Source organism: Prionailurus bengalensis, chromosome D1 (assembly GCF_016509475.1).
Source record: "Prionailurus bengalensis isolate Pbe53 chromosome D1, Fcat_Pben_1.1_paternal_pri, whole genome shotgun sequence".
Lineage (NCBI taxonomy): Eukaryota > Metazoa > Chordata > Mammalia > Carnivora > Felidae > Prionailurus > Prionailurus bengalensis.
Genome location: NC_057346.1, coordinates 67,648,462 through 67,674,837, shown reverse-complemented (window position 1 = coordinate 67,674,837; position 26,376 = coordinate 67,648,462). Strand labels below are relative to the sequence as shown.

The 26,376-nt window shown below is 43.0% G+C and overlaps 1 protein-coding gene across 17 annotated transcripts in view; it reads left to right on the top strand.

Moving 5' to 3' along the window:
- IRAG1 (inositol 1,4,5-triphosphate receptor associated 1) overlaps window positions 1–26,376 on the top strand; it is a 120,386-nt gene that overhangs the window by 55,733 nt on the left and 38,277 nt on the right. For 4 of the 17 annotated variants that reach the window (XM_043580652.1, XM_043580645.1, XM_043580648.1 and 1 more), the window contains 9 exons: window positions 5,785–5,885; window positions 6,978–7,048; window positions 9,215–9,388; window positions 9,952–10,029; window positions 10,798–10,850; window positions 11,054–11,101; window positions 12,281–12,901; window positions 14,748–14,826; window positions 25,291–25,414. In XM_043580652.1, coding sequence (XP_043436587.1) covers window positions 5,785–5,885; window positions 6,978–7,048; window positions 9,215–9,388; window positions 9,952–10,029; window positions 10,798–10,850; window positions 11,054–11,101; window positions 12,281–12,901; window positions 14,748–14,826; window positions 25,291–25,414 — 1,349 coding nt within the window. The remainder of the gene's footprint in view (window positions 1–5,784; window positions 5,886–6,977; window positions 7,049–9,214; window positions 9,389–9,951; window positions 10,030–10,797; window positions 10,851–11,053; window positions 11,102–12,280; window positions 12,902–14,747; window positions 14,827–25,290; window positions 25,415–26,376) is intronic. The other 13 variants (XM_043580653.1, XM_043580655.1, XM_043580659.1 and 10 more) reach the window with 6 other exon arrangements.

The window sequence follows — 26,376 nt, the reverse complement described above, 5'->3', positions numbered from 1 at the left end:
AGTAAGTTGAGGAGGGAGGGAAAGGAAGAGAGGCTTTTCATGGGGAGTGAAAAGTCAAAGGGCAGAGGAGAGGTGAGGATGGTTAAGCATTATCTCCTTCCATGTCCTTTGAGAGCTGAGAGTGAAGAATGAGGCTCTTTTTGTATTATTTTTGTCTGCTGAATAATTCTTTAAAGCAATCTTTCTCAGAGCCTGGGCCAAATGGATCACAGATTCATTTGGTTTCAGGTCAAATAGTTTAACTTCAGAGTCAAACCATGGATGGTTAGGAGAAGCATGCATTTCTCCTTATCTGCTAGGGATGTTTGTATTTATCAAATTGTCTCCCCATTTTTATAGCCTCATGTTTTTATATCTTAGATTTTATTGCTGGTTATTTCAAATTGCTTTGGGAAATAGGTAGTGTGTCAATAAAATAAAATAAATAAATGAACTGTATTCTACTTACTTAGCAGAGTGAAGGTATTAGACTCTTGGAAATGGGTATATATTATAATCCCCGCAGCACTACACAAGGTTTTTTTCAGGATGTAACATGAAGAAAGTAATGTTTGGCTCTCTCACCCCTTTTATGTAGACTTACCTTATCCTCATTAATGTCTTCTGGGAATTCATAAAAGCCCATCCCAAGAGATGGCAGAAACCATATGATATAATGAGCATGAAAATAATATTTTAGCCAAAGTGCATTTCTTCCTGTTCACCAGAGGATTCATACAAGAAAGAAATTCTCTATATATGAAAATCATGAAAAAGGTAATTTTTAGAGCACAAACTGTTGCAGTTGAAATAAACTCCACCCAGGGAAAGAATTTCAAACATACTATAAGAAAAATCAGCGTTTCAATTGGAATTCCCATGGTAGCAGTCACCCATTGGACTGTATGGAAAGAAATCCCACCAAGACGATGTGGGAGTTACACAAAATGAAATATATTGTACAGCTTAGTGCTTAGACTTAACCATATTGTGTTGTATACCTAAAAGTTTTCTAACGGGGTAGATCTTATAAGCATTCTTATCACAACAGCAACAACAATAACAATAATAAATAAATAAGAAGGCAAAAGGAAGAAATGTTGAGAAGTGATAGACTTACGGCATAAATTGTGATAAGAGTTTCATAAGTGTATACTTATCTCTAAACTCATCAAGGTATATACATAAAATATGGATAGCTTTTCATATGTCAATCATACCTTAATAAAGTGGTTTAAAAAAAAAGGTGTCATGAGTCAAGGAGGCTTTAAGCACAAACCTCCTGTGTTTCAGAAAACCTTGGTTTTCAGGTTAAGAATCATGTGCCACAGGGGCAGTAACTTGGATGCTTTCAGGGCCAGTCAGGGAGTACAAATGATTGAAGCAAGCTACAGAAGCAGACCAACCGTTACTCTGCAGAAATGCAGACCCAAGATGGCTTGGTCTCTTGGTTTTTCAGGAAAAGCAGGAAATCCAAACCTTTATGGGAATTCTTCCAATTATAAATGTTGACAACTAATATAAAAATTTATAAACATTATTTAGCAAATGGCCCGCCAGGTCTCTAATTTGTACCTCAGAGAATAGCTAATTCTTTCATTGAGATCCAAGAAACCACAACAAGAAACCCTGGTAATGACATGAAGAAAAGCCTCTGGAAAACCTTCAGCCCTTCTTTCTGCTCACTGGAGGATCCATCCCCTTTCCGCCCTTTTTACTGGCTCTCCCACTTAGCTTGGCAACTGCCCCTGGTACTGTCTGCTCCAGTTTCAGCCCATGACCTACCATTTTGATTCCCCTTTTTGACCTCAGCAGCTCTTCTGGATGCTGTTCCACTGTGTGTCATCAGGTCCCACATCATGACCCAAGATCCTCCTGCTTCCTTTCTGGCCCCTTGGAAGGCCCCAGCTTCTCTGCCTCTTGCTGGCCTCCTACCAGGGGACAAAAGGTGGGGAGAAGTGAATACAGCCATTGTTCATTTTAATGATAATCATGATCAATAGATATTTGTAGACCATATGACACTTATCAAAGTGCATACACATTCATCATTTCATTTTATTCACATAAACTTCTGAGACAGAGCAGGCCTTTAATCGTTTTATAGTTATGGGAATTGACAGGGTAACAAGAGGACAAAGCAAGTAACCAGCTCATCACTAGCCCATCAAGCTTATACTGTCTATAGAAGGAGCTATTGCTTTTTTTGGGAAACTTCTTGAGCATGTCTTACAAGAGTCTTTGACAGAACTATGGATACCTGTGTTCTCGGAGGGACTGGAGTTCTGGAGTTGTGAGGATAGGTTGGCCAGTCTTGGTTCCAGTCACAAGCATCATACTAACTCCCTGTCACTGTACATTGGCCAAATGGAGAGTAACACAGCTCCAATTTACTGGAAGCTTCTCAAAATTCCTAAGCGGTAGATGGATACTATAATAACAGGGCTTCTTCCATCATCTCAACCAATGTGCATCATGATGATCCATGAATGGATCTGCTGTCAACATTTCTATGTTTTCTCTTTGGGTGGTCAAGTTATTCCCAAACCTGACCTTCAGTGTTCTCCATGTCTGAAACCATAAAAATCAAACTCACTGGAATAACACCCAATGTCCTTCAGAAGCTGGCTCATCCTTTTATTCTATTTCCATTATTTGCCTCTAAATTAGGTTCCTGCATCCAAGTCCAGTGTGTGTGTTTGTGTTGTAGTCTTCCCCCTACAAATAAGCAATTATTTGACACCAGCAGGGTCTCGAGGAATTAAAATAAATTCTGGCACTACCTACCTGGAGACAGAATCAGAACCACAGGTAAAGAACTCAGTCCTACAAGACTGCCCTCACTTCAGACACCAATCACAAGTTCAGGTTGTCACCTGTGCTTCTGATAGACTGGTTAGAAATCAGAGGTTCCCATGATCCTCTCCTCAGGTTTGATAATTTTCTAGAGTGACTCACAGAACTCAGGAAAACCCATTTACTCACTAGATTAATGATTTATTACAAAGTATGTTAAAGGATACAAATCAACAGTCAGATGAAGAGATACACAAGGTGAGATTCTGAATAAAGGAGCTTCTGTCCTCATGGAGCTTGGTATGTGGCACAGTGGCATGTGGAAATGTTCTGGTTTCCCAACATGGAAACTGTCTGAACCTTCTCCTTTTAGAGGCTTCATTATGTAGGCATGATTGATTAACTCATTGGCCATCCGGGATTGATTCAACCTCTAGCCCCTCTCCCATCCCCAGAAATCAGGGGGCGGGACTGAAAGTTCCCACCCTCTATTCATGGTTGTTTCCCTGGCAACCAACTTCCATGCATAGATGTCTTGCAAAAGTCACCTTCATTAACATAAACTCAGCTGTGGTGAAAAGGGCTTGTTATAAATAAAAGACACCCATTTCACCTTTATGGCTCTGAAGGAAGTTCAGAACTGAGGGCAAATATTATAAGATACCAAATATTATAAGAAGAGATTTTTCCATTGCTCTTATTGCTCAGGAAATTCCAAGGGTCTTGGGAGCCGTGAGCTAGAAACTGTGGATGAAGACCAAATATATATGAGAAATATACTTTGGTTATCTGAATGACTATATATATATATTTTTTTCTTATAAACCACAATATTGCAGTTCCATTCTTGACCTTTCTATCTTACATACCCCATAATCCACACTCCAGTTACACTGATAAATCCCTAATGCCCAGTTATGTCTTTTACTAATGCTGTTCCCTTTGCCCAAAACCTCTTCCCTACTATCTTTGTCTTACAAGCTCCCATCCATCCCTCAAAACCTAGCTCAAATGTCCTCTCTTCTGGAGAGTCTTCAACTCCCCTGATGAGTTTTCCTTCTTTTCCTTTGAACTTTCACAGAATGTGGTCCATTTCTTTTCAGATTAAATTTATTATAAGTATTCATTACTTCTCTGTATCCCTTGCTTGTGAGGTCTTGAGGGTATTTGTTTTTCAAGCTGTTCCTGGCACATGATGGATAACTAAAGTGTCTTTGTTGAAGGAGAGAGAAAAGTTATATGACAGTAATAAAACTATTTATTGAAAACGCCAGTCATGTGCTAGGTGCTTTTTCAACATTATTTTTAAAACTCACATCAACCTTGTGAGTTAGATTTTATGATCATGGGGTATAGAGAGGTTAAATAACTTGCTCAAGGACACACAGCTAGTGGATGGTGAGCATAAATTTGAGCACAGGTCTGTATGATTCTTCCAATAGGCAATACTGTTTTCTACTCCTCCTATCTAGCCAAAGTCCCTGCCCAAACTTTCCTTCCATGTGCTCAGAGATTCTGAGTGCTTCCACCTCCTCCAATCCCTGCACCTCTCTCCAGCTGAAGAGGTCTTGGAACACAGGGATCTGGCATTCCCTGGCCTGACTCTGAGACAACTCTCTATCTCATCCAGCCTTTATGTTTGAAGCCAAGGGAGGGGAGGAGATGCAAATGAAAAACGGGAAGAGCTGGTTTCACTAAAAATTGTGGGATTTAAGAAGTACAGATAGCACCATATGGAACCCACTTAACAACAAGTAATAATGAGAAAAGGAGAGAAGGCCTCCCCACCAACCTTGCAAAGAGTCAATATATATACACTAAGGGCTCAAGAACACAGCTCAGCCCTGGGTCTGTGAGGGCAGCCCCCAGGCAATGGCTTCAGGAGGGCCATTAGCTCCAGAAGGACACAGTCCTCAAAGTGGCAATGGCGACCCACTGCTCTGAAGCTCCAGGAAGCCACACCTGGGAGGTGGTGTAATGTGACATGCTTAAGAGTGTTAGCAGACAGGTCTTGGCAGGGACTGTGTGGTGTTCATAGAGAGCCCTGGCAGCACACACCAGTAAGGGGGTTGGGGATCAGGGAAGAAGAGAAGGAAAACGATAAGGGTACATATAAGAGGACCCCTAGAGAGATGCCCAGACATAACTGGGAATGATTCTGAGATGGAAATACAGCAACAGTAGGTGGCAAAAGAACCAGAGAGACACTGTATGTTACTGTTATCTAGTCCTATTTTTATCCCCAGTACACTTAGGTGTGGGAAAGTGCAAGTTGACATGCATCTTTATGGACCTTATTGTATACCCTATAGTGCTTTATTCGATTCACTTATTCACTCACTCAACCAATATTTATTATAGTCCAGATATGGTAATCCCATTCACACAACCATCACAGTGTAACCGTATACTGATTTCACTACAGCCTCACCAACCCAGAATGGAAAAACTCTCATGTTTACTGTTAGTAGTTTTATTTAATGGTTTTGAAATACCTAAAATATCTAAGTACTGGCTAATAACTTTTGTCCTAATTTCAGAAATGTGTAATTAGATAAACATTTTTCAAGGTTATACAAATTAAATGTCACAAATTAAATTATCAAAATGTCACAATTATTCCAATATGGGCTCTCAGTGAATATCGGGAATGTGTGGATGCATCCTTCCTCAGTCTGGCTGGCTGCAGCCTAAGCCTCTGCACCATTCTTTTTCTAGATTCTTAGTCAGGACTAACCAGGGGTGGCTTAGAGGTTCCCAAAACTTGGTGCATGAAAAGTAGAACATGTTAAGCTAGGTGAATGTTTGCTGGGGAATGAAGGAGAAATGGTGTTTTTACTTTCTTGCTTTCCTTTTTTCCCCCTTGAATAATCCAAATAAACTGCATTCAACCTTTATCAAGATGGTTCTGAGTGTCATGATACTGGAATAAATGCTCTAGCTCCACCTCCTGGGAGCTTCCATCATCCTAAGTCTAACTCCATCTGTGTTTTTGTTCTGAACCACCAGGGCCCTCACACTGCAGAAATATCCTGCAGTCCACCTACCATCATCCTGACTGGGGAGGCCAGTTCACCAGAAGGAGAAACTGATAAAAACCTAGTCAACAGGTACATTCCATGTGCCTAATCTTTGTGCTGTATAGAACAATATTCCCTACAATATGAGGATTAAACAGATAGATAGATAGATAGATAGATAGATAGATCTTCTTCATTTATCATTTTATTGATGAAATTCAATCAAGCACTTTTTCCAAATGTGAGCAAAAGCTTGGGATTTTTTCCATTATCTCCCCCACCCCCAAATTATTTTTCTTCTCCTGGATCTGGCTCTTTGCACTTTAAGAAAAGCACAAATCATGCAGGCAGTTTTGTATAATAACTTCCCAGATATTTGCAAACAGACCTGAGAGATATGAGTCTTTGACTGGAGAATCCTGCCCCTGGCTGAAGTGTGTCCTGTGTGGAAGATGAGCCAAGGACATTGGCTCATATACACAGGGATGTCACTGCCTCAGTTTGGCACAGCACTAGTACATGCATTGGTTTAACTGGAATAAGATTGTGTAAGTATAGTTTCCAAAAAGCTACAAAGATCATTCTCATACAGATATATAGTGAGCATGTGTCAAAGATTTCTTGAACTCATTGACAAGGGAACCATGAGGATAACAAAGCCAGTTCAAAAGAGGATATAAGAGATGGAAATATGTATATAATCAGTGAGGAGGAAAAGAATGCTGGAATAAGATCGCTAAGTTAAACATAAAATAGGTTAATATTCCACAAGGCAATGAAACCTTGTTTTTTATCTTTCTTCTCCAGAAATCATCTACATCTCTTCCAGACAATTATTCACATTTTATGAGTTTTCTACAGTTAGATGTTCACTCAGTCTGGGCCCTAATGAACAGTAAATAGTCAAAGTTACATTTCCTTAGGGAAGTGTTTCAAAAACCTTAGCAAGCATCAGAATCACCTAGGGGGCATGTTCAATCAAGATGTCTGGGTCCCACCCCCAGAGTTTCTGATCCATTTGGTCTGGGGTGGAACCTGAGAATTTGCATTTCTAACAAGTTCTCAAGCTTAGACAAGCTTGAAAGATGATGCTCTAGGACGACTTTGAAAGAATATACAGGTATCTGTGTGTTTACCAGTTGTGGACAAATTTGCTTAAGATGACTCTGTTCTGTCTTTCAGAGCTCACAGTCCCCATAGGAGGCTTTCTCACCGAAACTTGAAGGTTTCCACTGTTTCGCTGACTTCTGTGGGTAAGGGCTAGTCCAATTTATCTTATTTCTGTAGAGACAGGGGTCCGGCTGAAGTTGTGTTTGAGCAGGAAGGCTAAGATCTGGCAGCTTAGCCAGGCTCAGCCCCTTCCCCTCTCTTAATTCTCAGGCAGGTCCATAACTATGAGCCCAAGAGGGCAAAGTCAGTCTGCCCCTCTGTGTTTGAGCCCAGAAGAAGTATGATATCTAATTATAATTTATTTGGTAAAAAGACAAGGCCAGGGGGTAAAGAAAAAGATGAGGAAGTCAAAGAGAATACAACTGGGTGAGGCTCAATTCTAGGGTTCAGGGGGCAGAGGCCTCCACCTCCTGCTAGAAAGGCCCACATCCAGGTAGGTATGTGCCTGAATGCAAGCATGGCTGCCCCAACCACCAGGTAATTCTCCAAGTGGTTTCTCAGGGTCTGTTCTGGACCATTGGAACAGAGATGTCATACAGATTTGGTCTCTGCTTTCATGTTGCTCATAGTCTATGAGCAGACTAAGACGTGAACAGATATAATCAAGACACTATATTTTAAGGTCCTTCACAGAAGTGTTAGGGAAACTGAGGCAAGAAGGGGACCAATTCTGTCTGGGGAGGGGGAAGGCTGGATAGGGATTCCAGATGAAAGAGTATTTGAGTTGTACCTCAGAGAGTTGGACAGACAGACAAGAGGAAGAAAAAGCATTCAAGGTGGAAGAAACAACATGGTGGAGATGCAGGAACCATAACAGAGTAACAGAGTGACTGAATGTTCTGATGTGTGTATTAGGGTCAGGGCTCTTTCAAATGCTAGAAACCTAACTTAAACTCTTACACCAAAAATACATACATACATACATAAATACATTCATACATAAAAATAAATAAAAGCCAGGTTTTGTGGTTTCAAGGAGTGCTGAATCCAGGTGCTCAAGTTGGGTCACTAGTAATTGGTTTATCCCATTTCTAAAGTTTCATGTGTTTGCTTCTTTTTTGTTTGTTCATTTGTTTTTTTGTTTGTTTGTTTGCAAATGGCTACCAGCAACTCCAGGCTTATGTTGCATCAGTGGAAATAGAGTGCCTCTTCCTGTACACTCAACACAATTCTAAGACTTGCCTCTTCCTGGCCTCCCATGGCCATCCCTGAGTCAATCACTATGGCCAGGGGGGTTGAACTCATTGACTGGCCAAGGCTGGGGTGAGGTGGGGGATAGGATTTATCTTCTTCCTAACCAACATAATTGAGACCCAGAGGAGTTTTATCCAAAGCAAACTGGGGAACTACAACCAGAAGAAGGGGAAAGGGAGGCTGTAGAGGCACAATGAGAGCTATTCATCACCAAGGGGGATGGGAGGGAGCTTAGGAGAAATATGTGGGATGGGCAAAAGTGCTGGGCCAAGTTTGGCTTTTGCACATGACTAGGGACCATGAGGAATCCTGATGAGGTAAGGCAGGAGGATTGCAAGGTCAGATATGGCTCTTAGGAAAATCACTCTGATAGGCAGTGGAAGATGGGATGAAGGGGAGAGCCTGAAGGTAAAGGACCTAGGAAGTGACTGTTGTAATTGTGCAGGTGAGATCTAAGAAACAAGAATGGAGAGGAGGCACAATTTCCAGAGATATTTATGAGGTAAATGATGATCAGGACTTGATGATCAGTAGATGGGACATGATGAGACTGAGGAAAGAGTGTGGAGTGACTTCCATGTTTCTGAGCAGCTGGGGAAAGTGGTGTCATTCACCCAGAGAAGACCTGCTGGAGAAGAGGCAGTTTTGGAGAAGGATGGGGGTAGACAGTGTGAGTAGAGGAAAGAAGGGAGGGAAGGTGGCCATGATCTTTGGAGTGTTCCCTTTATCCACACGTCTTAAGCTCACTAGCTTGTTGAAGAAACAGAGACCTGAAGGATGAACACACTAGGGAAACAGCATAGAGGTGGAGCTCCTGATGGCTTTCCCTAATGGCAGAGTTTAGGACAGTACTGGGAACCTGTTACAGAGGACTTGCCACAACCACAGACTACAGGCAGCCCTATCTGTCTGAGGAAGCCCTATCTGTCTCCCTAGCCCAGCATTAGGGCCAATGTTTGGCTGGCTGAGTCCACTCTGGGCAGCTTCCCTGGGCTGGGGTGTTGGTGGACCAAGGATCCCATGGCTCTTGCCCCATGTTCACCCTTCCACTGCAGACCCTGCAGGGCACATTATTGACCTGGTACATGACCAGCTGCCAGATATCAGCATCTCAGAGGAGGACAAAAAGAAAAACCTGGCACTGCTGGAAGAAGCCAAGTTGGTGAGTGAACGATTCCTGACTCGCCGCGGGAGGAAGTCCAAGAGCTGCCCCGGAGACTCCCAGTCAGGTAGGATGCACAGGTGGCTTCCCTGAGCACGTCCAAGGTGGGGTGGGGGATAGGGAGGTCCAGGCTCCAGTTGTGGGAGCTCTGCTTCCAAGAGGTGGCCTTTGACTTGCCTGCCCCAGGCCTCTAGACCCTAGGAGGACTGAGTCCTGTGGAAGGAATCTTGTGAGGAGAAGACATTTTACTCTGTTTCAGAAGCTCTAAAAATACTGATCCCACTTTAGTTCAGAAAACTCTGCTTTTCATTTTTTAGGCCTATTGTGTTTTTGTTTCACCAAGAAATGTTAGCCCATATGATACCCATGAATTTAGCATGGGTTTCCCCTCCCTGAATCCTGCATAGAGAGAAATCCCTGTGTGATGCCCGTGTGCACAGGCTCCTGGACCACTCTGCATGGATGGAGTCCTCCTGCGGTAGGAGCCTTATCTGGGAGTCCAGAATCAGTCCCTGTCCCTGACGAAACGATCCTAGTTCCCAGGGATCAGATATACCTGAAAGGATGTCTTTGTTTAGCTGAAGTTGTAAACCTTCACAAATGCTGGCCAGTTTGTGTCTGTTTCCACAGCTGTTGCCTTGAACCTCAGCCCCGGAGCTTCTCCCGCATCCTCTCAAAGCAACTCGCTTACTGTTCCCACGCCACCTGGTGAGGTCCAGTGCCCCTGGCTTCTCCCTTTGGGTGGCAGCTCAGCCCCTCCCATGGCCTGAGCAGGATTCCTCCTATCTTGCAGTCTTTCTAGTCAGGACCCCTGTTTGGTCTCCTTCTCAGAGGGCTCCCAGCTAGGCCTGGCTGGGCTGGCTCTGAGGAGGTGGATGTACTTTCTATTGGGGTTCTGAGCTCATGTGGGGAGACAGGCCTAACCCAGGATGAGGCCAGGTAGGAGAGGATGGAGGCAAGGTTGTGGGAAGGAGGCTAAAACTGGTGCTTTCTCTGCTAAGAGAGGACTTGCAGAGAGATCACCTCAGAGCTTATTTAGAAAGGCTTCTATTTGGACCACTCTTTTATTTTTTGGTTTCTTCCCTTTCATTAGGCTGTGTATGGGGCCACACCCTCAGACCAGCTCAGAAACGGGCATGGTGCCAGGAAGAGCGGCATGCCCTTGTCCGAGTTGTGGGGCAAGCTCAGTTTCCACCCAGGCAGCCTGGGTTCAATTCCCAGTGCTGATACTTCCTGGATACGTGGCCTTGATTTCCCTCTGCCTCAGTTTCCTCATGTGGTTTTTATGTTGATTAAATGAGGGCTCACCACAGAACCTGACATGTGGGAGACACTCAACAAATGGTGATGTTACTGGCAACCAGGCCTGAGGGAACTGGGGGAGGACATTCTGGGGAAGTAGATGTGTTTTTGCTAAAGAATCAGCTGACAGTCTGGAGTGCTGGACATCACTCACCAGTGTCTGGACCATTCCAGGTTTGGATGCATGCAGTGGCCCAGATCCTCCTTTGCTTGGAGCACCACCACAGGTAACAGGGGCCCAGTTTGGGGTTTCTATGCCACCTGGTCTCTCTTCTTATCCCTTAACCCCTGTAAGACCCTCCATGATGTATTGAGATGAGGGTTCTGGGAGGGGGAGACATCTATTACCTCTAGAGGCCTCTTTGAGGGTATTTCAAGAGGAGATATGATTTCTTCACATTGCTATCTGACTTGTGTTTACTTTCTCCAGCAGAAGGGGGATGAGGCCGAAGTCTCTTCACCTCATCTTGGCGAGCCTGTGAGTGTGAACTCTGCCCAATCTGCATGATTCGGGTGGGGGAGACACTGTTCCAAAAGCCTAGGCTGGCCCTGGGCAGCCTGCGAGTGGGTGTACATGAGTGGAGGGTCAAGGCTGGGGAGCTGGAATGTTCCTCTGTCCTATCATGATGGGAATTCTGAAGTGGAGGGGGGTAAGGAGGCAGGATTCAGTGGGGATCACCTCCATGGTGGCCCTGCTTATATCCCTGCACCCTCACTCAGGCCACTAGCCAGAAACCAGGGGGATTACTAGGCCCAGCAGCAGTCAGGCAAGACTGCTGCTTTTTCCGCTCTAGTGAAAATTGCAGTAAAGTTCCAGCCCCTGGGTAGGATTCTTCCTGGGGGCAGCCTGGAAAATCTCACCTTTGCTGATGAGCACTAGAAGGATCCCACCCCTACTCAGAGCAAAGTGCTCAAGGTGGTGTCGAGGGCAGCATAAAATATAATATCATCTAGAACTGGGGCTGGAATAGAGTTCTCTTGGAGAGTTTCAGTACTCACACAAGATAGCCACACAAATACCCCAACATAGACCTCTAGGCTCCTCACAAAGCAGGTTTCCTTCAGGAAATAAAATAAGAATGCAGAAAGATATCACTTTTGCAAGAATCACCGGATTCAATGGTCTTTAACCTCTTTTGGATCATGAAACTTTCTGAGGAAGTATTGAAAGCTGTGGATTCTCTTCCCAGAAAAACATAACACGTACACATAAACACACATATACATTTTCCATAATTCCAGAGGTTACCAAATCTGATGAGAAATTGAGTCCCTAAGAGTTAAAGTCCTTGCCAAGAAGAGTCAGGACTAGAAACCAGAGCCACTGAGTCAAGGCCAAAACTTGTGGCTGCCCCCAAGCTGCCCTCTATTCACTGTCCTCCACAGATCCTAGCCCTTGGGAAGTTCTTGGCAAATTGTGTATGGCAGGTCCCCTTGTCCTGTCTATTTTATAGACCTCAGGCTTGTCTGTGGATCCCTTTTACTGGTTCAGACTTGACTGAGAAGTCTTCCCCTAGCACTTAGTGCACACACAGGCACACATACACACAGGCACCTTAGCAGGTCTGTGGGGGCAGAGGCCTCACAGTGGAAGTGGCCACACCTCTTTCCTCTCTAGCCTGCTTCTATAGTCCTAGCTCTACCTTGTCTCTTTCAGAAGAATGTCTCCAAAGGGCTAGCTGACCGGAAGCAGAATGACCAGAGGAAAGTGTCTCAGGGCAGGCTGACTCCTCGTTCTCCTACAACTGAGAAGTCCAAAGAAATTGCAATTGAACAAAAGGAAAACTGTGATCCCCTCCAGTGCTCTGAGGCCACACACAAGGGTTCAGCTTCCAGCATAGGCAGTGGTGGGAAAATGGCCTTGAATAGCCCTCAGCCTGGTCCTGCTGAAAATGACCTGGGAAAGGTGCTTCTGAAGACGGCCAGGGAGGGCAACCCTCTGCCTAGAGGTCCAGCCCAGGGTTCTGGAGGGGCAGCTCCCCTGGCCCCCCAGGAAAAAGGTACAGCTGGAGAGCCGACAGGGTCAAAGTTTGGCTCCAAAGCTGAGCTGCGGTCCCCTGCTTCTCGGCCACCCCTATTGAGGGGGGTCTCCTGGGACAGTGGTCCTGAAGAACCTGGCCCCCGGCTGCAGAAAGTGCTTGCCAAGCTGCCTCTGGCAGAGGAAGAGAAGCGTTTTTCGGGCAAAGCTGGCAGCAAGCTGGCCAAGGCACCTGGACTCAAAGACTTTCAGATACAAGTGCAGCCAGTGAGGATGCAGAAACTGACTAAGCTCCGAGAGGTGGGTTCCTGAGGGCCAGCTGGGTAGGGTGTACACTCCAGGTCCTTCATGAGCTTCAGATCTCTGGGCCAAGCTGGACTTGGGGCAAGGTAGCTCTGGCTTGGACTTGGGCCTTATAGGGCCCTAAACTTCCCTACCCTGATAAATCAGGCCCACTCTATAGCTTCTTCTTCATAAGTGCCAGTTTCAGGTGAGTGAGTGTGGGATATAGTTGCCACACAAAGCCACATTTTAAGCCACATTTTAAGGCAGTTATATGGAGGGGCACATGGGCCCTCAGGACTGGGCTGTGTTTTCCTCTCCAGCCAGAGCTGGAAGCTCATAAACAGGAAGCCCTTGATGGAGCACCTTGTCATGCCTAGGCCTGGGATAGGCAAGGACGGAATAGCTTTTCCCTTTGTCAGGCCCCCCAGCTTTCCTTCCTGATGCCTGTTAACAAAGGGCCTCAAATCCATCTTCAAGGATAATGATGGCCATGAGGGACTGCTCCCCCTGTGGTGAATTTCTTCCAATGTCTGTGACGTCCCCAACTTTCACTGGCCACCAAACTAGGCACAGTAGTCTCTCATGGGGCTGTCACCCTGTGCAGGGGGATATTGGGAGTGTCCAGCGATGTAGGGGACAGAAACAGGGTGTGGGGGCAAGAAGAGGTTAACAGGACAAAGGAATCATTACCCAGTCCTCTCTTCCCCAGAGGGCCAACCCAGGCCGCAGGTCAAGGCAACTGGGATTCCATGGGGTGGGACGTGGCACCCTCATGGCCGGAACTGGACAAGGCTCTCCTGGCTCCCCTGCAGAATGGGTGTGAGATGGGGAAGGAAAAGAGGTATCTGATAGTGGTCAAGCACAAGAGAGGAGGTTTCTGTGCTAGCAGGGACACATTGCAACATGTCCTATTCAGAAACCTTCATTGCTATTCAGAAACTTTCCACAAGGCTCTGAATTGAATGCTCTGGGGAGCTGCTAAGGAAACAGGTAAAGGGCCCTGGCCAATTACTTTCGTTTGGGCTATGAGCACCCTCTGCTGGCCCCTTCCCTTCCTTCTTTACGCAGGGGGTAAACCACTCAAGTGGCCCCTGCTATACGTGAGACTGAAGATCCCTTTGTAAGCACGATAAGGGGCGAGGAAATCTGTTAGACATTGGAAGTGCTGGTCTGGTGCTGATTGACTTGGAGCAGGTGTGAGCCTACCTGTGCCATATACATGTGGTTGGCATCCCCATCTCTCCTGGACTTTGACTGCTGTGGCCCCAGGCAGTATAGTGGGGTGGCAGTTCTCAGGCCTCATTTGTCTGGAGAGTTTAACAACTCAAGGGATGCCATAACAGGCCACTGGGGAACTGGGAGAGAAGTTGTAATTCCTGGGAGTGGGCATTCACTGCCCTAAACCGCAGGGCTAGAAGCTCTAGCCAGCTCAAAGCACAGTCATGAGCTCAAGAAAGATCATTTCCAGCGGGAGCTTCATACACATCTAGGGGACAATCCTGTCCCCAGAGTCCTGGGATCTGCTTCTGTTTGTTGTATAGCTCTCAGCCACAGTGTGGCTGGAGCATTTGCCCAGAGGCCCACAGGCTTATTTAAAAGTCAGACCATGCCAAGGACAATTCTTAACTCAAGGAATGTGGTGCTAATGGTGGGTTTTCAGGCACCTTTATGGGCTGGGAGAGGAGCAGTCTTCCAGGTGCCTTTCATATATCACCACGTTATGACTGTCCAGCCACCTTTGAGGCTGCCCTTAGTACCTCCCACATGAAGCTGAGTGAACACAGGCCCAAAGACAGAACCGAGAGATGAGTTCAGCCTGATGTTATCATCCAAAATGTTGTTTTCTTCTTTTCTTAAAAAGGAGCACATCCTGATGAGAAATCAGAACTTAGTGGGGCTCAAGCTTCCAGACCTTAGCGAAGCAGCTGAGCAGGAAAAAGGTAGGTGTGGTCGGGGCAGATGCTCTTCTCAGGCCAGTGCTGGATTCATTTTCACCAGATCAAAGAAGGTGAATGTGTAAATACTAGACTTCCTGTCAGGGCCTTTGTCCCATTGGCAAGTGTGGGCCAAACACAGAGCAGGCCCTCAGTAAATATTTGCAGATAAATGAATGAATCAGATTATGTTTCCTGCCCACTCAGGAAACTTCTAAACTTGTCTCCTTCCAACCAACCCCCTGCTTCCGGACCCCGCCAGTCCTCTCTGAGCCTTGTTAGCACTTAGTGGGCCTGGAAGGGTGACCCAGGCCTGAACTTTTGACACTTCCTTTTCCTCTCACACCCAGGAAGCTACCCAAATAGAACAGTTCCTCTTTTCAAGACATCAGAGTCATCTCTTGCTTTCTAATTTACTGTCACCATAAAGTACAGACCCCAACCCTTTCCTCCCTGGCCCTTCAAGTCCCCACCTACCTACTCTGCCAGACTCATTTTTAGAAAATAAGACTTTGGGTCTCTTGCCTCCCTCCCTTCCCCCTTTCTCCTGGCTCACCTCTTCTATGGGTTATGCTACCTGTGGTTAGTCTCAGCACAGAAGCTTTCTGCCTAAGGATTGTTATGTGAGCATGTCCAGGGTGCCACAACCATGTTGGAGGCCCTGATCTGAAATATAGTTAACTAACACCAACCTATTCAACATTAACAAGATTCTCAGAAGTAAAATTTCCAACAATTTTTTAAAGTACTAAATTAAAAAAATTAACCATCTGTAGAGGAAATCTCTGGAAAAGTATTGTATACTTTTCTACTTTTAGTTTTTAATTTGCTTATTAAAGAAGATTCAAAACACTAGGAAAAGATTCAAAACCCCATAAATTCTGAAAAAAGCAATTTTTATTCTTTCCAGTATTTACAATTTTTTCACAATTGGTTTGATTGTGTAGATATAATTGCCTATTTCTACTTTTAAAACTTATTTCATAACCAATTCCATATATTTTGGCTTGTCCTTTTATTTATCATTTGATGGGTATATTATTGGGTATTTCAGATGTTTATAGTTCTTTTAACTATGATTAACCACCCTACTTTAAACAACTTGGTACCTGTAGTTTTTTCTTTCTTCCTTCAAGTTACTCTCTTGGGATAAATTCTCAGGCTTGAGATTCATTGGGTCAAAGCATAGAAACATTTGCATTTACTAAATTGCTTCCAATGTGGAATGCTACCTGCAAAGACTGAGTGACGACTCTTCCTCCTAAGAACTACCAGCAATTGACATTGCTTTGCTTTTATTCCTTATGCGCCAGAATATAGTAAGAACCAGATACTCAATAAATGCCACTTTGCTATCACTTCAATTAATTTGCCAGCAAGCAAGTTCAAATTTAAACATTTTAAATATTTATTTACTCTGCTTTTTCTTATTGGGTAGGTTAGCTTTTCATCTCTATATCCAAGTGTCCATTTGGGCCTTAGGTTTTTTGTTGGGTTGTTTCTTTTTTGCTGGTAATATATGTAAACTTTATAGATATTAACATTTCATTGGCTATATTTTTGTTCTTATAATTGATTTCCAGTTTCATACCATTATTATTGGAAAATATGCTTGATATAATTTCAGTCTTCTTAAATTTGAGACTCGTTTTGTGCCCTAACATATGATCTATCCTGGAGAATGCTCTATGTGCACTTGAGGAGAATATGTATTCTATTGCTTTTGAGTGGAATATTCTGTGTATATCTGTTAGGTCCAACTGGTCTAACGTGTCATGTAAGGCCAATGTTTCCTTATTGATTTTCTGTCTGGATAATCTAACCATTAATGAAAGCGAGGGTATTAAAGTCCCTTACTATTATTGAAGTGCTGAAAATTTCTCCCTTTAGGTCTGTTAATATTTGTCTTATGTTGGGTGCATAAATATTTACAAATCTTATATCTTCTTGTCGGATTTGTATTTTTCTCAATACTTTTTCATTCTAACATTTTTCATTTAACGAGTTTTGTTATTGCAGAGAAACTATAAAGTTCTCATAATCATCTTTGCCTATCTTTTCCTTTGAGAAGTCTTCCATTATTTAAATCATTATAAAAAATTATTTCTCCTTGGGGCACCTGGGTGGCTCAGTCAGTTGAGCGTCCGACTTTGGCTCAGGTCATGATCTCGTGGTCTGTGAGTTCAAGCCCAGTGTCAGGCTCTGTGCTGACAGCTCAGAGCCTGGAGCCTGTTTCAGATTCTGTGTCTCCCTCTCTCTCTGCCCCTCCCCCACTCATACTCTGTCTCTCTCTGTTGAAAATAAACATAAAAAATTTTTTTTTAATTATTTCTTCTTCTTCTTTTTTTTTTTTTTCAACGTTTATTTATTTTTGGGACAGAGAGAGACAGAGCATGAACGGGGGAGGGGCAGAGAGAGAGGGAGACACAGAATCGGAAACAGGCTCCAGGCTCTGAGCCATCAGCCCAGAGCCTGACGCGGGGCTCGAACTCCCGGACCTCGAGATCGTGACCTGGCTGAAGTCAGACGCTTAACCGACTGCGCCACCCAGGCGCCCCTTAAATTATTTCTTCTTAATTGGGATAGCAAATCCATTTTCTAATAGTTTACAGTTTGATCTATTTTTTGTTAATACCTGTGAAATTTATTTTAAGATATTGGGTATTTGGAGATTTAAGATCCTATTACCTCAATGATATTTTGATAGTATGTATATTTCTTGTTGTTTTGTGGCTTAGACCATCATATACTATATTCTTTGTGTGTGTGTGTGTGTATATATATATATATGTATATATATATATATATATATATATATATATATATATAAATACTAGTGCTGGGCCCTTGATTCTGTTTTATTCTAATCAGTACTGTACCATTTTACTTACTGCTGCCATATAATATGTTCTAGTATGTAGTGAGGTTACTTTTCTCTCATTGATTTTCTTTCTCAGAATATTCATTATATTCTAGATATAAAGATTCAGTGTGAAATAATGGAAAGAACAACTGGACAAAAAGTCAGGAGATTTGAGTTAATGTCCCAGTCCAGGAACCAGCTGACGGGTCTTTAAATATGTTCTTCTGGGGCGCCTGGGTGGCTCAGTCGGTTAAGTGTCCAACTTCAGCTCAGGTCATGATCTCACAGTCCATAGTTAGAACCCTGCATCAGGTTCTATGCTGACAGCTCAGAGCCTGGAGCCTGCTTCGGATTCTGTGTCTCCCTCTCTCTGCCCCTCCCCTGCTCATGCTCTGTCCCTGTCCTCTGTCTCAAAAATAAATAAAAATATTAAAAAAATTAAAAAAAAGCAAATATGTTTTTCAACCTCTGTTCCCTCTTGGACTAGAGAGGACCTCAGAAGGCTCTTAACTTTAATCTAAGATTCAAGGATTACAAGTCTTTTCTAGTTTTGCCTATACCTATTTCTTACCTACCTTACCTCTTCTTACCTATTTCTCTAAGTGAAATTTATACCATTTTATACAAGATTTTAATTGTGATTGCTCTAATGCCACACATTGGATTCAGAAGAACTGTCCTAATTTTGTTTGTTTTTATAGTTTATAGACTTTTAAATTACTTACTTTGAAAACATTTACTTCTCACTCAAATATATGGTTTGTCCCTCTATTGAGTATTCCTTTCTTTTTCCTCTAAAAGATTTGATGTTCTTGTACAGGTCTCCCATTTCTCTTATTGGGACACATTCTATGTGATTTATAATTTTGCTTGTTTATGAAGAAGACTCTTTTCTTCATTATATTTTCCTAGCTGATAATTAGTGGCATAAATGAATGCTGCTTGCTACTATACATGTTCCTTGTATATTAACAAATGGTAGAGGGATTACTACAGTGACTAGCACAATTACTATAACTAGGGTAATTATTACATCTCAGGTACTAGGCTAGGCATTTGATAATATTGTCCTGATCACTTGCAGGTCATTTCAAGCCAAAGATGTGAGGCTCACTGTTGGCTAATTCCCAGGCTGCATGCTGGGAATGCAGAGGTGAAAAAGGCTCAGGCCCTGCTGTCCACAAGAGGGCCTTTTATTATTAATCCCCTCAGCTACCTCAACAGGCTGCATGCTGGGAATGCAGAGGTGAAAAAGGCTCAGGCCCTGCTGTCCACAAGAGGGCTGTCATTATTAATCCCCTCAGCTACCTCAACAACCTCCTATCCCTTCGACATTCCTGACCTCCTCACCCAGCTCAATCCGACTGTCCGCACTCAGCCAGAGGAATCTCTAAAATGCAAATCCAGTCTAGCATCTTCAGAGGCCTTCATTATGCTCTTAGAATGGGCACTGGAATCCTTAGTAGGATCTACAAGGACCAGTGTCATTAACCCTGCTCCCCTCCCCCACATCTTTGAGGGCCACTCTCCTTTTCACTCTCAACATCTTGGACTTTCTTCAGCAACTCATTCCCCCTTCTTCTTAGGCTTGGCACAGGCTATCCCCTTTACCTGGAATGTTCTTCCTCTCACCTTCTTTGCCTAATAAACTCCCATTCTTTAGATTTAGATTCTTAGATTTCTGCTCAAATGTCACTTTTCTAGAGAAGACTTTTCCAGCACCCCCAGATCCTTCTCTCTTATAAAACCTACAATAGTATGAAATGTAGTGTTTTAGTATTTCTCTAATTAATCTCTGTCCCACTAGGTAACAAGCTCCCAGAGAACAGTGACCTGTGTGTTTTGCTCAGCATTATATCCCTAGCTACAAGCCCATTGCCTGGAACACAGTAAGCACTCAATAAATGTTGAAAAAATGAATGAGCCTACACTCACCTTCCAGGAGAGGAAATGCAAAGATAGACAATGTAACTATAATACATTGTGTTAAGATTTCAACAACACAAAGTATCTAGGAACACAGAGGAAGAAACAGCCAACTTAGTAGGGGTGAGTCAGGGTTGGATTCCAGGAGAAGCAGCTTTGAGCTGAGGAAAACAGGGGCCTCCCAGGCAGAGGGAACAACAGGAGCAAAGGCACACAGGCATCTTCTAGTGCTTGGTATGTTATGGGAACAGAAGGAATCGCATGTGAACCAAATGTGGGTCATGTGTCCTAGTGAGATGGGCAGCAAGGGTGGAGGGTGAGGGCTTTAAGAGACAATTAATGAGTTTAAACTTTATTCAGGACCCCTTAGAAAGCCAGAGAAACCTGCAGATAAGGAAGCATCAGGATCAAAGTTGAGCTTGAGAATAATTCTTCTAGACAGATTGTGAAAGCTGGCCTGAAATGGCAGAGACTGAAGGCAGGGAGACTGGTAAGAGGGTATGGAAACAGTGTGGTGAGAGGTGACAAGACTGTAGACTGAGATGGACAGGAGGGAACATGGGAGGGACAGGTTTGAGAGCTATTTGGAGGTCAGCGTGGCAGGACTGGTGAGGATGGGCAAAGGGGGAGACCAGAAAGACCACCAGGTATGTGTCTGCATGGCCAAGGGGGTGACGATGTCATTAATCAGGATGGGAGCACAGGAGGAAGAGCTCACTTGAGGAGGAAGACAGCAAGTTTGGATTCGGATGTGCCCATGAAGAGCAACTTGGATGCCACAGTCTGACAGACCTAGTTTTGCATCCCAGTTCTACCACTAATTAGCTGGAACACTAGAGAATCTACTTAACTTAGTTGAGCCTGAGTTTCCTACGTTGCAGTTTCCCCAGAAAATTAGCTTAGTAATATTTATTTTGCCAGGCTGTTATAAGGAATGAATGAGAAAGTACATCTAATGCAAGCTGATGTTTGATTAATTGTGGCTGTTGAAATCATTTTCATTATCCTGATCCAAGTGGCAACGTCTAGGAGGTGGTTGAATCTCTGGACCTGGAGGTTGAGAGAGATGTGGGAAGTTCCTCTAAGACCCGCCCCAGTCTGAGCTCAGAGCTGTCAGATCTCAGTCAGAGAAAAGGCCAACCTGAGAAGATCAATCTGAAGAAAGTTTATCCCCAACCAGTAGCTTTGGCCCTTTGGGAATCTTCCTGGGTCTCAGAGCATCTTTAATCAGATGCTTGTAATCAGGCTTTAATCAGAAGCCTTTTCTAAGGCCTGGAGATTGCTAGAAACAAATGCTTTCACTGGAATGAGCTAATATAGGCAGATATTTTAAAAATAATTTTACTGCTAAAATACCCCATGTCCATTATCAAAATATTCAACTAATAGTGAAAAATATAAAGAGAATAAAAATAGTTTTTACTAAATGCCCTCTTCCCCCAAAATGAGGAAGGAAGAAAGATGGAAGATTATGCTAGATTGCTAGATGTACTTATTTTAGATAAAAAGTTTGAAAATTTAATTGAACTTGAACTAAAGTGGAGTGAAACCATAGGACTTGCTGAATTTTGGTAATTTCTTCCTCCAGAAAATAGAGATTAGTTTTTAAAAGTTTAAAATACACGTTATGAAATGCATCAAGAGCTTGGAGTCATTGAGGTACTTCTCTCACATTACGTGTTTCAAAATGGGATTATTGATTTCCTGCAGGGAAAGAAGAAAATGACAGCACTACTTCCCACCTTCATATTTCTTCCTATCTTTCCATCTCCACGTGATAAATTATTATTTTTACACTGTCAAGGTGGTAACAATTACTTCCATTCTGTAACCATAATTCCCATAGTTGTTTAGTCCTAAACTTATATGTAAAAGGATTTAATGCTTACCATCAATCCCTTTACTATGGCTCGCCATTCCCAAGCTTATGATTTTGTTTTATGTCTTGTTTAGCTGGATTTTATTATCAATATTTTTCCTAGCAGGGCTCAGAGATGCTGTTTCCTGAATTCTAGCATGTTTGAAACTGTTGTCTTTATTCTTGAAGGACATCTTGGATGGTTTTAAATTCTGGGTCATTCTTTCCTTCAGAACTTTGTAGATGTTACACTGTGTTTAATGTTGTTGAGAAGTCTGAGGTCAGCTAATTTCTAGTACCCCTCAACCTCCACCTCTCTCTGTAGATGGCTTACTCTTTCTGTGAGGGTAGCTGGAGAAGCACTTCTTCATCCGTATATATTTTTTCCCCTTTACATGGCATGTTCTTTCAATCTGCAAGTTCAGCTTTTCCTTCAACTGAGGAAATTTTTTCTTATATCTTTGAATATGTCCTTTGTTCCTTTTGTTTTGTTCACTAGTTCAGAGACATCTCTGTAAATTTCTCAAAAATATCTCAACTACAGGTCCACTATTTCATCTCTAAATACTTCATTCTTTCTTTCTTTGTGTTCTTTGTATTCATCTCAATCTCCCCCACCCTCCTTACTAATTCAGTTTGAGGCCATATCTGTTTAATTCCTTCATATTTCCAGCATATTGATTAGTTCTATATTTTTATAATTTTCCTCAGTTCTGTTATTTTAGTCTTTGATGTATTTCTTCAAATTGGAATCTCCCGTCTTCGTGTGATCCTCTTATCTCACTTTTGATTTCCTATTTTCATTTTTCTTCAGGTTCTAACTTCTCCTGAGTCAAAGAACTTTTCACAAAAATGTATTTTTGATGTGTTTCTTAACTCTAGGCTTCCACAGGAGACATCTGTCTCCTTCCTACATGTTTTCTGTCTTCTTTCCTTTATACCTTCCTCTCTTCTTTCCTTCCTCTTTTGACTATAGTATTTGTGGATGTGTGCCATGCCATTTGTTTTCATTTTATTTCTTTTTGAAATGAATATTTTCACCTGGATTTTCTCTTTACCTGAGAAATATTGTGTAGGTCAATTTTCATGGACTCCTTCCGACCTTATTTAAGATCTCTGTTCTCCCACAGTGCTTAGCTGAGGACTGGGTATTTTGTGTCTGCTTTGTTACTACTTAGGTGGTAGGGTAAAGGGGAAGTTCAGATGGAGTTGTGGGTAGTGGTGTTCATGGGATTGGTTTCTGCTCTTTTATTATAACTTTGTTCATAGTTCAACATGTGAGTTTATTATACCACTCTGTGGGTATATCTTATTCTTTTGGGTGGGTAGTGGTAGATATTTCCCCAATTCAGGGTAGAACTGTAGAGACAATCTGCCCAGGTGTTTATTTTCCAGACTTGATGCAACTATTCCCAGCAGCCACTCTAACTCCCTTGCCACAGGAAGGAAAAAACAGACAAAATCCAAGGAGTGTGGCCACTATGCTATTTCTCAGAAGTGGTGATCAGGAATGGAGGGCAGCTTCAACTGGGACTTTCCATATGTCTCCTGCCCTCACTTTAGTGAATGGGCTTGTTTTATTTATTTTTTCTTTTGTCTTACTTCCTGGTAAATCCCTCCACATTGTTTGAGATAATCAGCTCTGGTAGAATGCTGTGCAATCATTCTGCCTTTCCTCTCCCTTCCTACTCAGTAAGAAAAAGCAAACAGCCGCACAGGCAGATTTTTCTCTTGTTGGAGTATTGTTGTAGTGGTATTGAGATCCTTCCACTCTGAAGAAACTTTCTGACTCTCCTATGGAGGCTGCCTGCTCAGCCCCCTCGGTCCACTTCCCTTCTCATTCTGTGGTATTACACTGTCAGAATTTTCCTTCATACATCTTCCTCTCAGTAATGGTTCTTTGAGGGAAGAAAAAAGGGCTATCAAGGGTGGGAGTTCTACATTTATTCCTAGTAATTTTGTTTGCTCAAACCATTATTTTAAAAGATTATTATCTTTTCTTATATTTGAGAGTTGCTGGTATATTTATGGTTGGTTTTAAAATTTTTTGTTATTGTCACTTTTGTTGAGTTCAGGAGGAGGGTGGCTGGTTCTAGGACCCACCAGTTCTGGGATCACCCTTCAGACAGCCATCTTAGCAGGGCTAGAAGGCCGTAGCTAGTTACTTTTTTTGGTAGGGGAGGGGAGGCTCAACATAGGAGATTTCTCTAGTCAAAAGCCCCTGGTATGGCTTTCACTCAATTATTAGATCTTGTATGATTCAATCAATCATACAGATTTCTCAGGAGTCCACTGCTGGGTACAGTGTGGATACATCAAGGTACAGTGAGGCCAGAGGCACCACAGGGTTTGCTGTCTGTCACATGAAAATGTCAGAAAGCAGTAGGGGCCGGGACATAACCCAAGAGATGACAGGTAACTAAAATAACATCTAGTCCAATCTTTTATCCAAAGAAGAATCACTAGCTACCCCATTTCTGACAGATGGCCCTTCAGACAGTGCTAGGATATCTTAAGTGTCAGAAAACTCCTGAACACTGTTTTGTTATTGGAAAGCTCAAAATACTTAAATATTCTTTACCTTGAGCCAAACTATAACTCCTCTTCTCTCTGCATGGTCTCCTTTGGAGAAGCTTCTAATTCACATGACTCCTAATCTAAGCTCCATTTGGATGGCTACCACAAGTATGCCTATAGTCCTGATCTCTAGCCTGGCCTAAAATTCTGGAAAATTACTGAGCAGGTTGAAAACTTATTGCATCAAAACCCATGAGAGATGGTAGAACATGGATAACTATAAAGTCCTGTATGCGAATAAAAAGTAACTATTGTATGGGATGAAGATACCTGATTTGGCTCTAGTAAAAGAGATTTGAGGCTTGTAATCCTAAATGTACTGTGAGCCCATAATAAGGCACAGCGAGTCTGAATAACAAATGTCAATACCAGGGACATTTGCCAATATCTTTCTGAGCTAAGAGCTTGTTAGGACACATCTGGGCCTCTGGTACAGCAACAACCAGAATGTGTGCAGGCAGGGGATGATATCTAGGAACCGTGGTCCATAGTCCATGAGTAGTTGGGAAATAAGGCTACAGCCTGGAGAAGGGAAGTTTTAGAGAGGTACAAAAGCTGTCTTCAAACAGGAGAAAGATTTATGGGAAAGAGAATACTTGGTTTGTTCTTTCTGCTTTCAGAGCACAGCCCCAGGATAGTTTTATGAGATAACAAAAGGCTGTTCATTGGTTCTGTTGACTAGGAGGCATCAATTTCTGAGGCCTGCAAAAGATCTAACTACCTTACCCTGGAAAAACCCTGTTTCTATTTCTGTCTATGGGGATATGGAACCAGATTTCTAGGTGGGACACAGATGAGTGAACCATTGAATTCACTTGAGGAAGAATAGTTGGGCAACAAACCTCCTGAGAAGCCTGCCAAAGAGAGGGGATTTTTCCAAACATTACAGCCAAAGAGCAACCAGCTTCCAGTTGTCAGAAACCAACCTTGAAACCCAGACATGAGAGCCTGCTTGGTACTGTGGATAGCAATGGGAAAAACTAGAATTTAAAGCAGATTAAATTGGTTTAAAATCTGACTATGCCATTTACTAGTTGTGTGACATTAATTACTAAACTTGCTGAGTCTTGGCTTACCTACCTATAAAATGAAATGATTAAGTTCTAGCTCATTGGATCATTGTGCAAAAAAAATAACAATTATAAAGCCCCTGCCATATAACTAGGTTCTTATAAACTGAAGCAAGTTGCCAACAGTGCTACTGTGATTTCAGACATTTTATAAGTTAAACACTTTTTTTTTTCAGGGCTCCCTTCTGAACACTCCTCAGGTATTGAGGAAGATGAGTCAAAGAGTGGCTTGGATGTCATGCCCAATATTTCTGACATGCTGCTGCGCAAACTGCGGGTCCACAGATCTCTTCCTGGAAGGTAAAATCAGGGCATAAGTTGCATAAGACCCTGTATTGAGTGGGCCCTGTGTTAGTCTCTGGATGGGACATAGTGGAGCACCAGCCTTGATTTTTGACTCCAGAAAGGTCAAAGTCTAATGGTCTAGACAGGGCTAATTCATCCAAAATAAAAAGAATAATAAAAAGCTATGTAAGGTGGTTCCAACTCAAAGAGCAGGTGGGTTTCATAGGTGGGGGCATGAGGTATCACCAGAGGCTAATGGCAGCAGTGGGTGGTGGACTTTGGGCCAGGAGACATAGTTTCAATTCGAGATCTACCATTTACCCATAACTGAAAGATTCTAGGTCTGATATCTGCATAGATAGAGATGTAGAACATTTGGAACCACACAAGGGGTGCTTGGGGAACCTACCAGGTTCTTCCACATGTGGGGAGAAAGTGACTTCACTTGCCAAGCCTCAACCTTCTCACCTATACAACAGAGGTCATAAGTGCTCTGTCATTGGTAGGGTGCTGCACTAGCTAAAGGAGAAAGTGTTCAAGCTGGGACCTAAAACCATGTCAGCACATGACAGACTCTTGATAACTAGATTGAAAAGCAAATAGTTTGGAGCATGAAGGAGAAAAGAGAGGGTACCACTAAGCAGTAAGAATTGGGTGGGTGTCTGCAATTGAGGCATCCTGCCAAGCCCAAGCAACCTGGAGACTAAACTGTTGTGGGAGTGCACTGGGGGGAAAGGCTATTAGGAGGACCATTCAGACATAACAGAACCCACTGATTTGGGGGTAAATATGAAAGGAAAACAAGTTTTACCCAGGGAGTGTGATGTGTTCAAACTGCAAACCATCATCACCTAAAACACAGAGTCATCAGGGCAATACTCAGAGGACCTAGCGACTAAGCCAGCATCAGGAAAAATGCCAGAAACAAGTCAGAAGCAGGCTGCATCCACAGCTGGAGGAGGGCGTGGCTTGGGCCA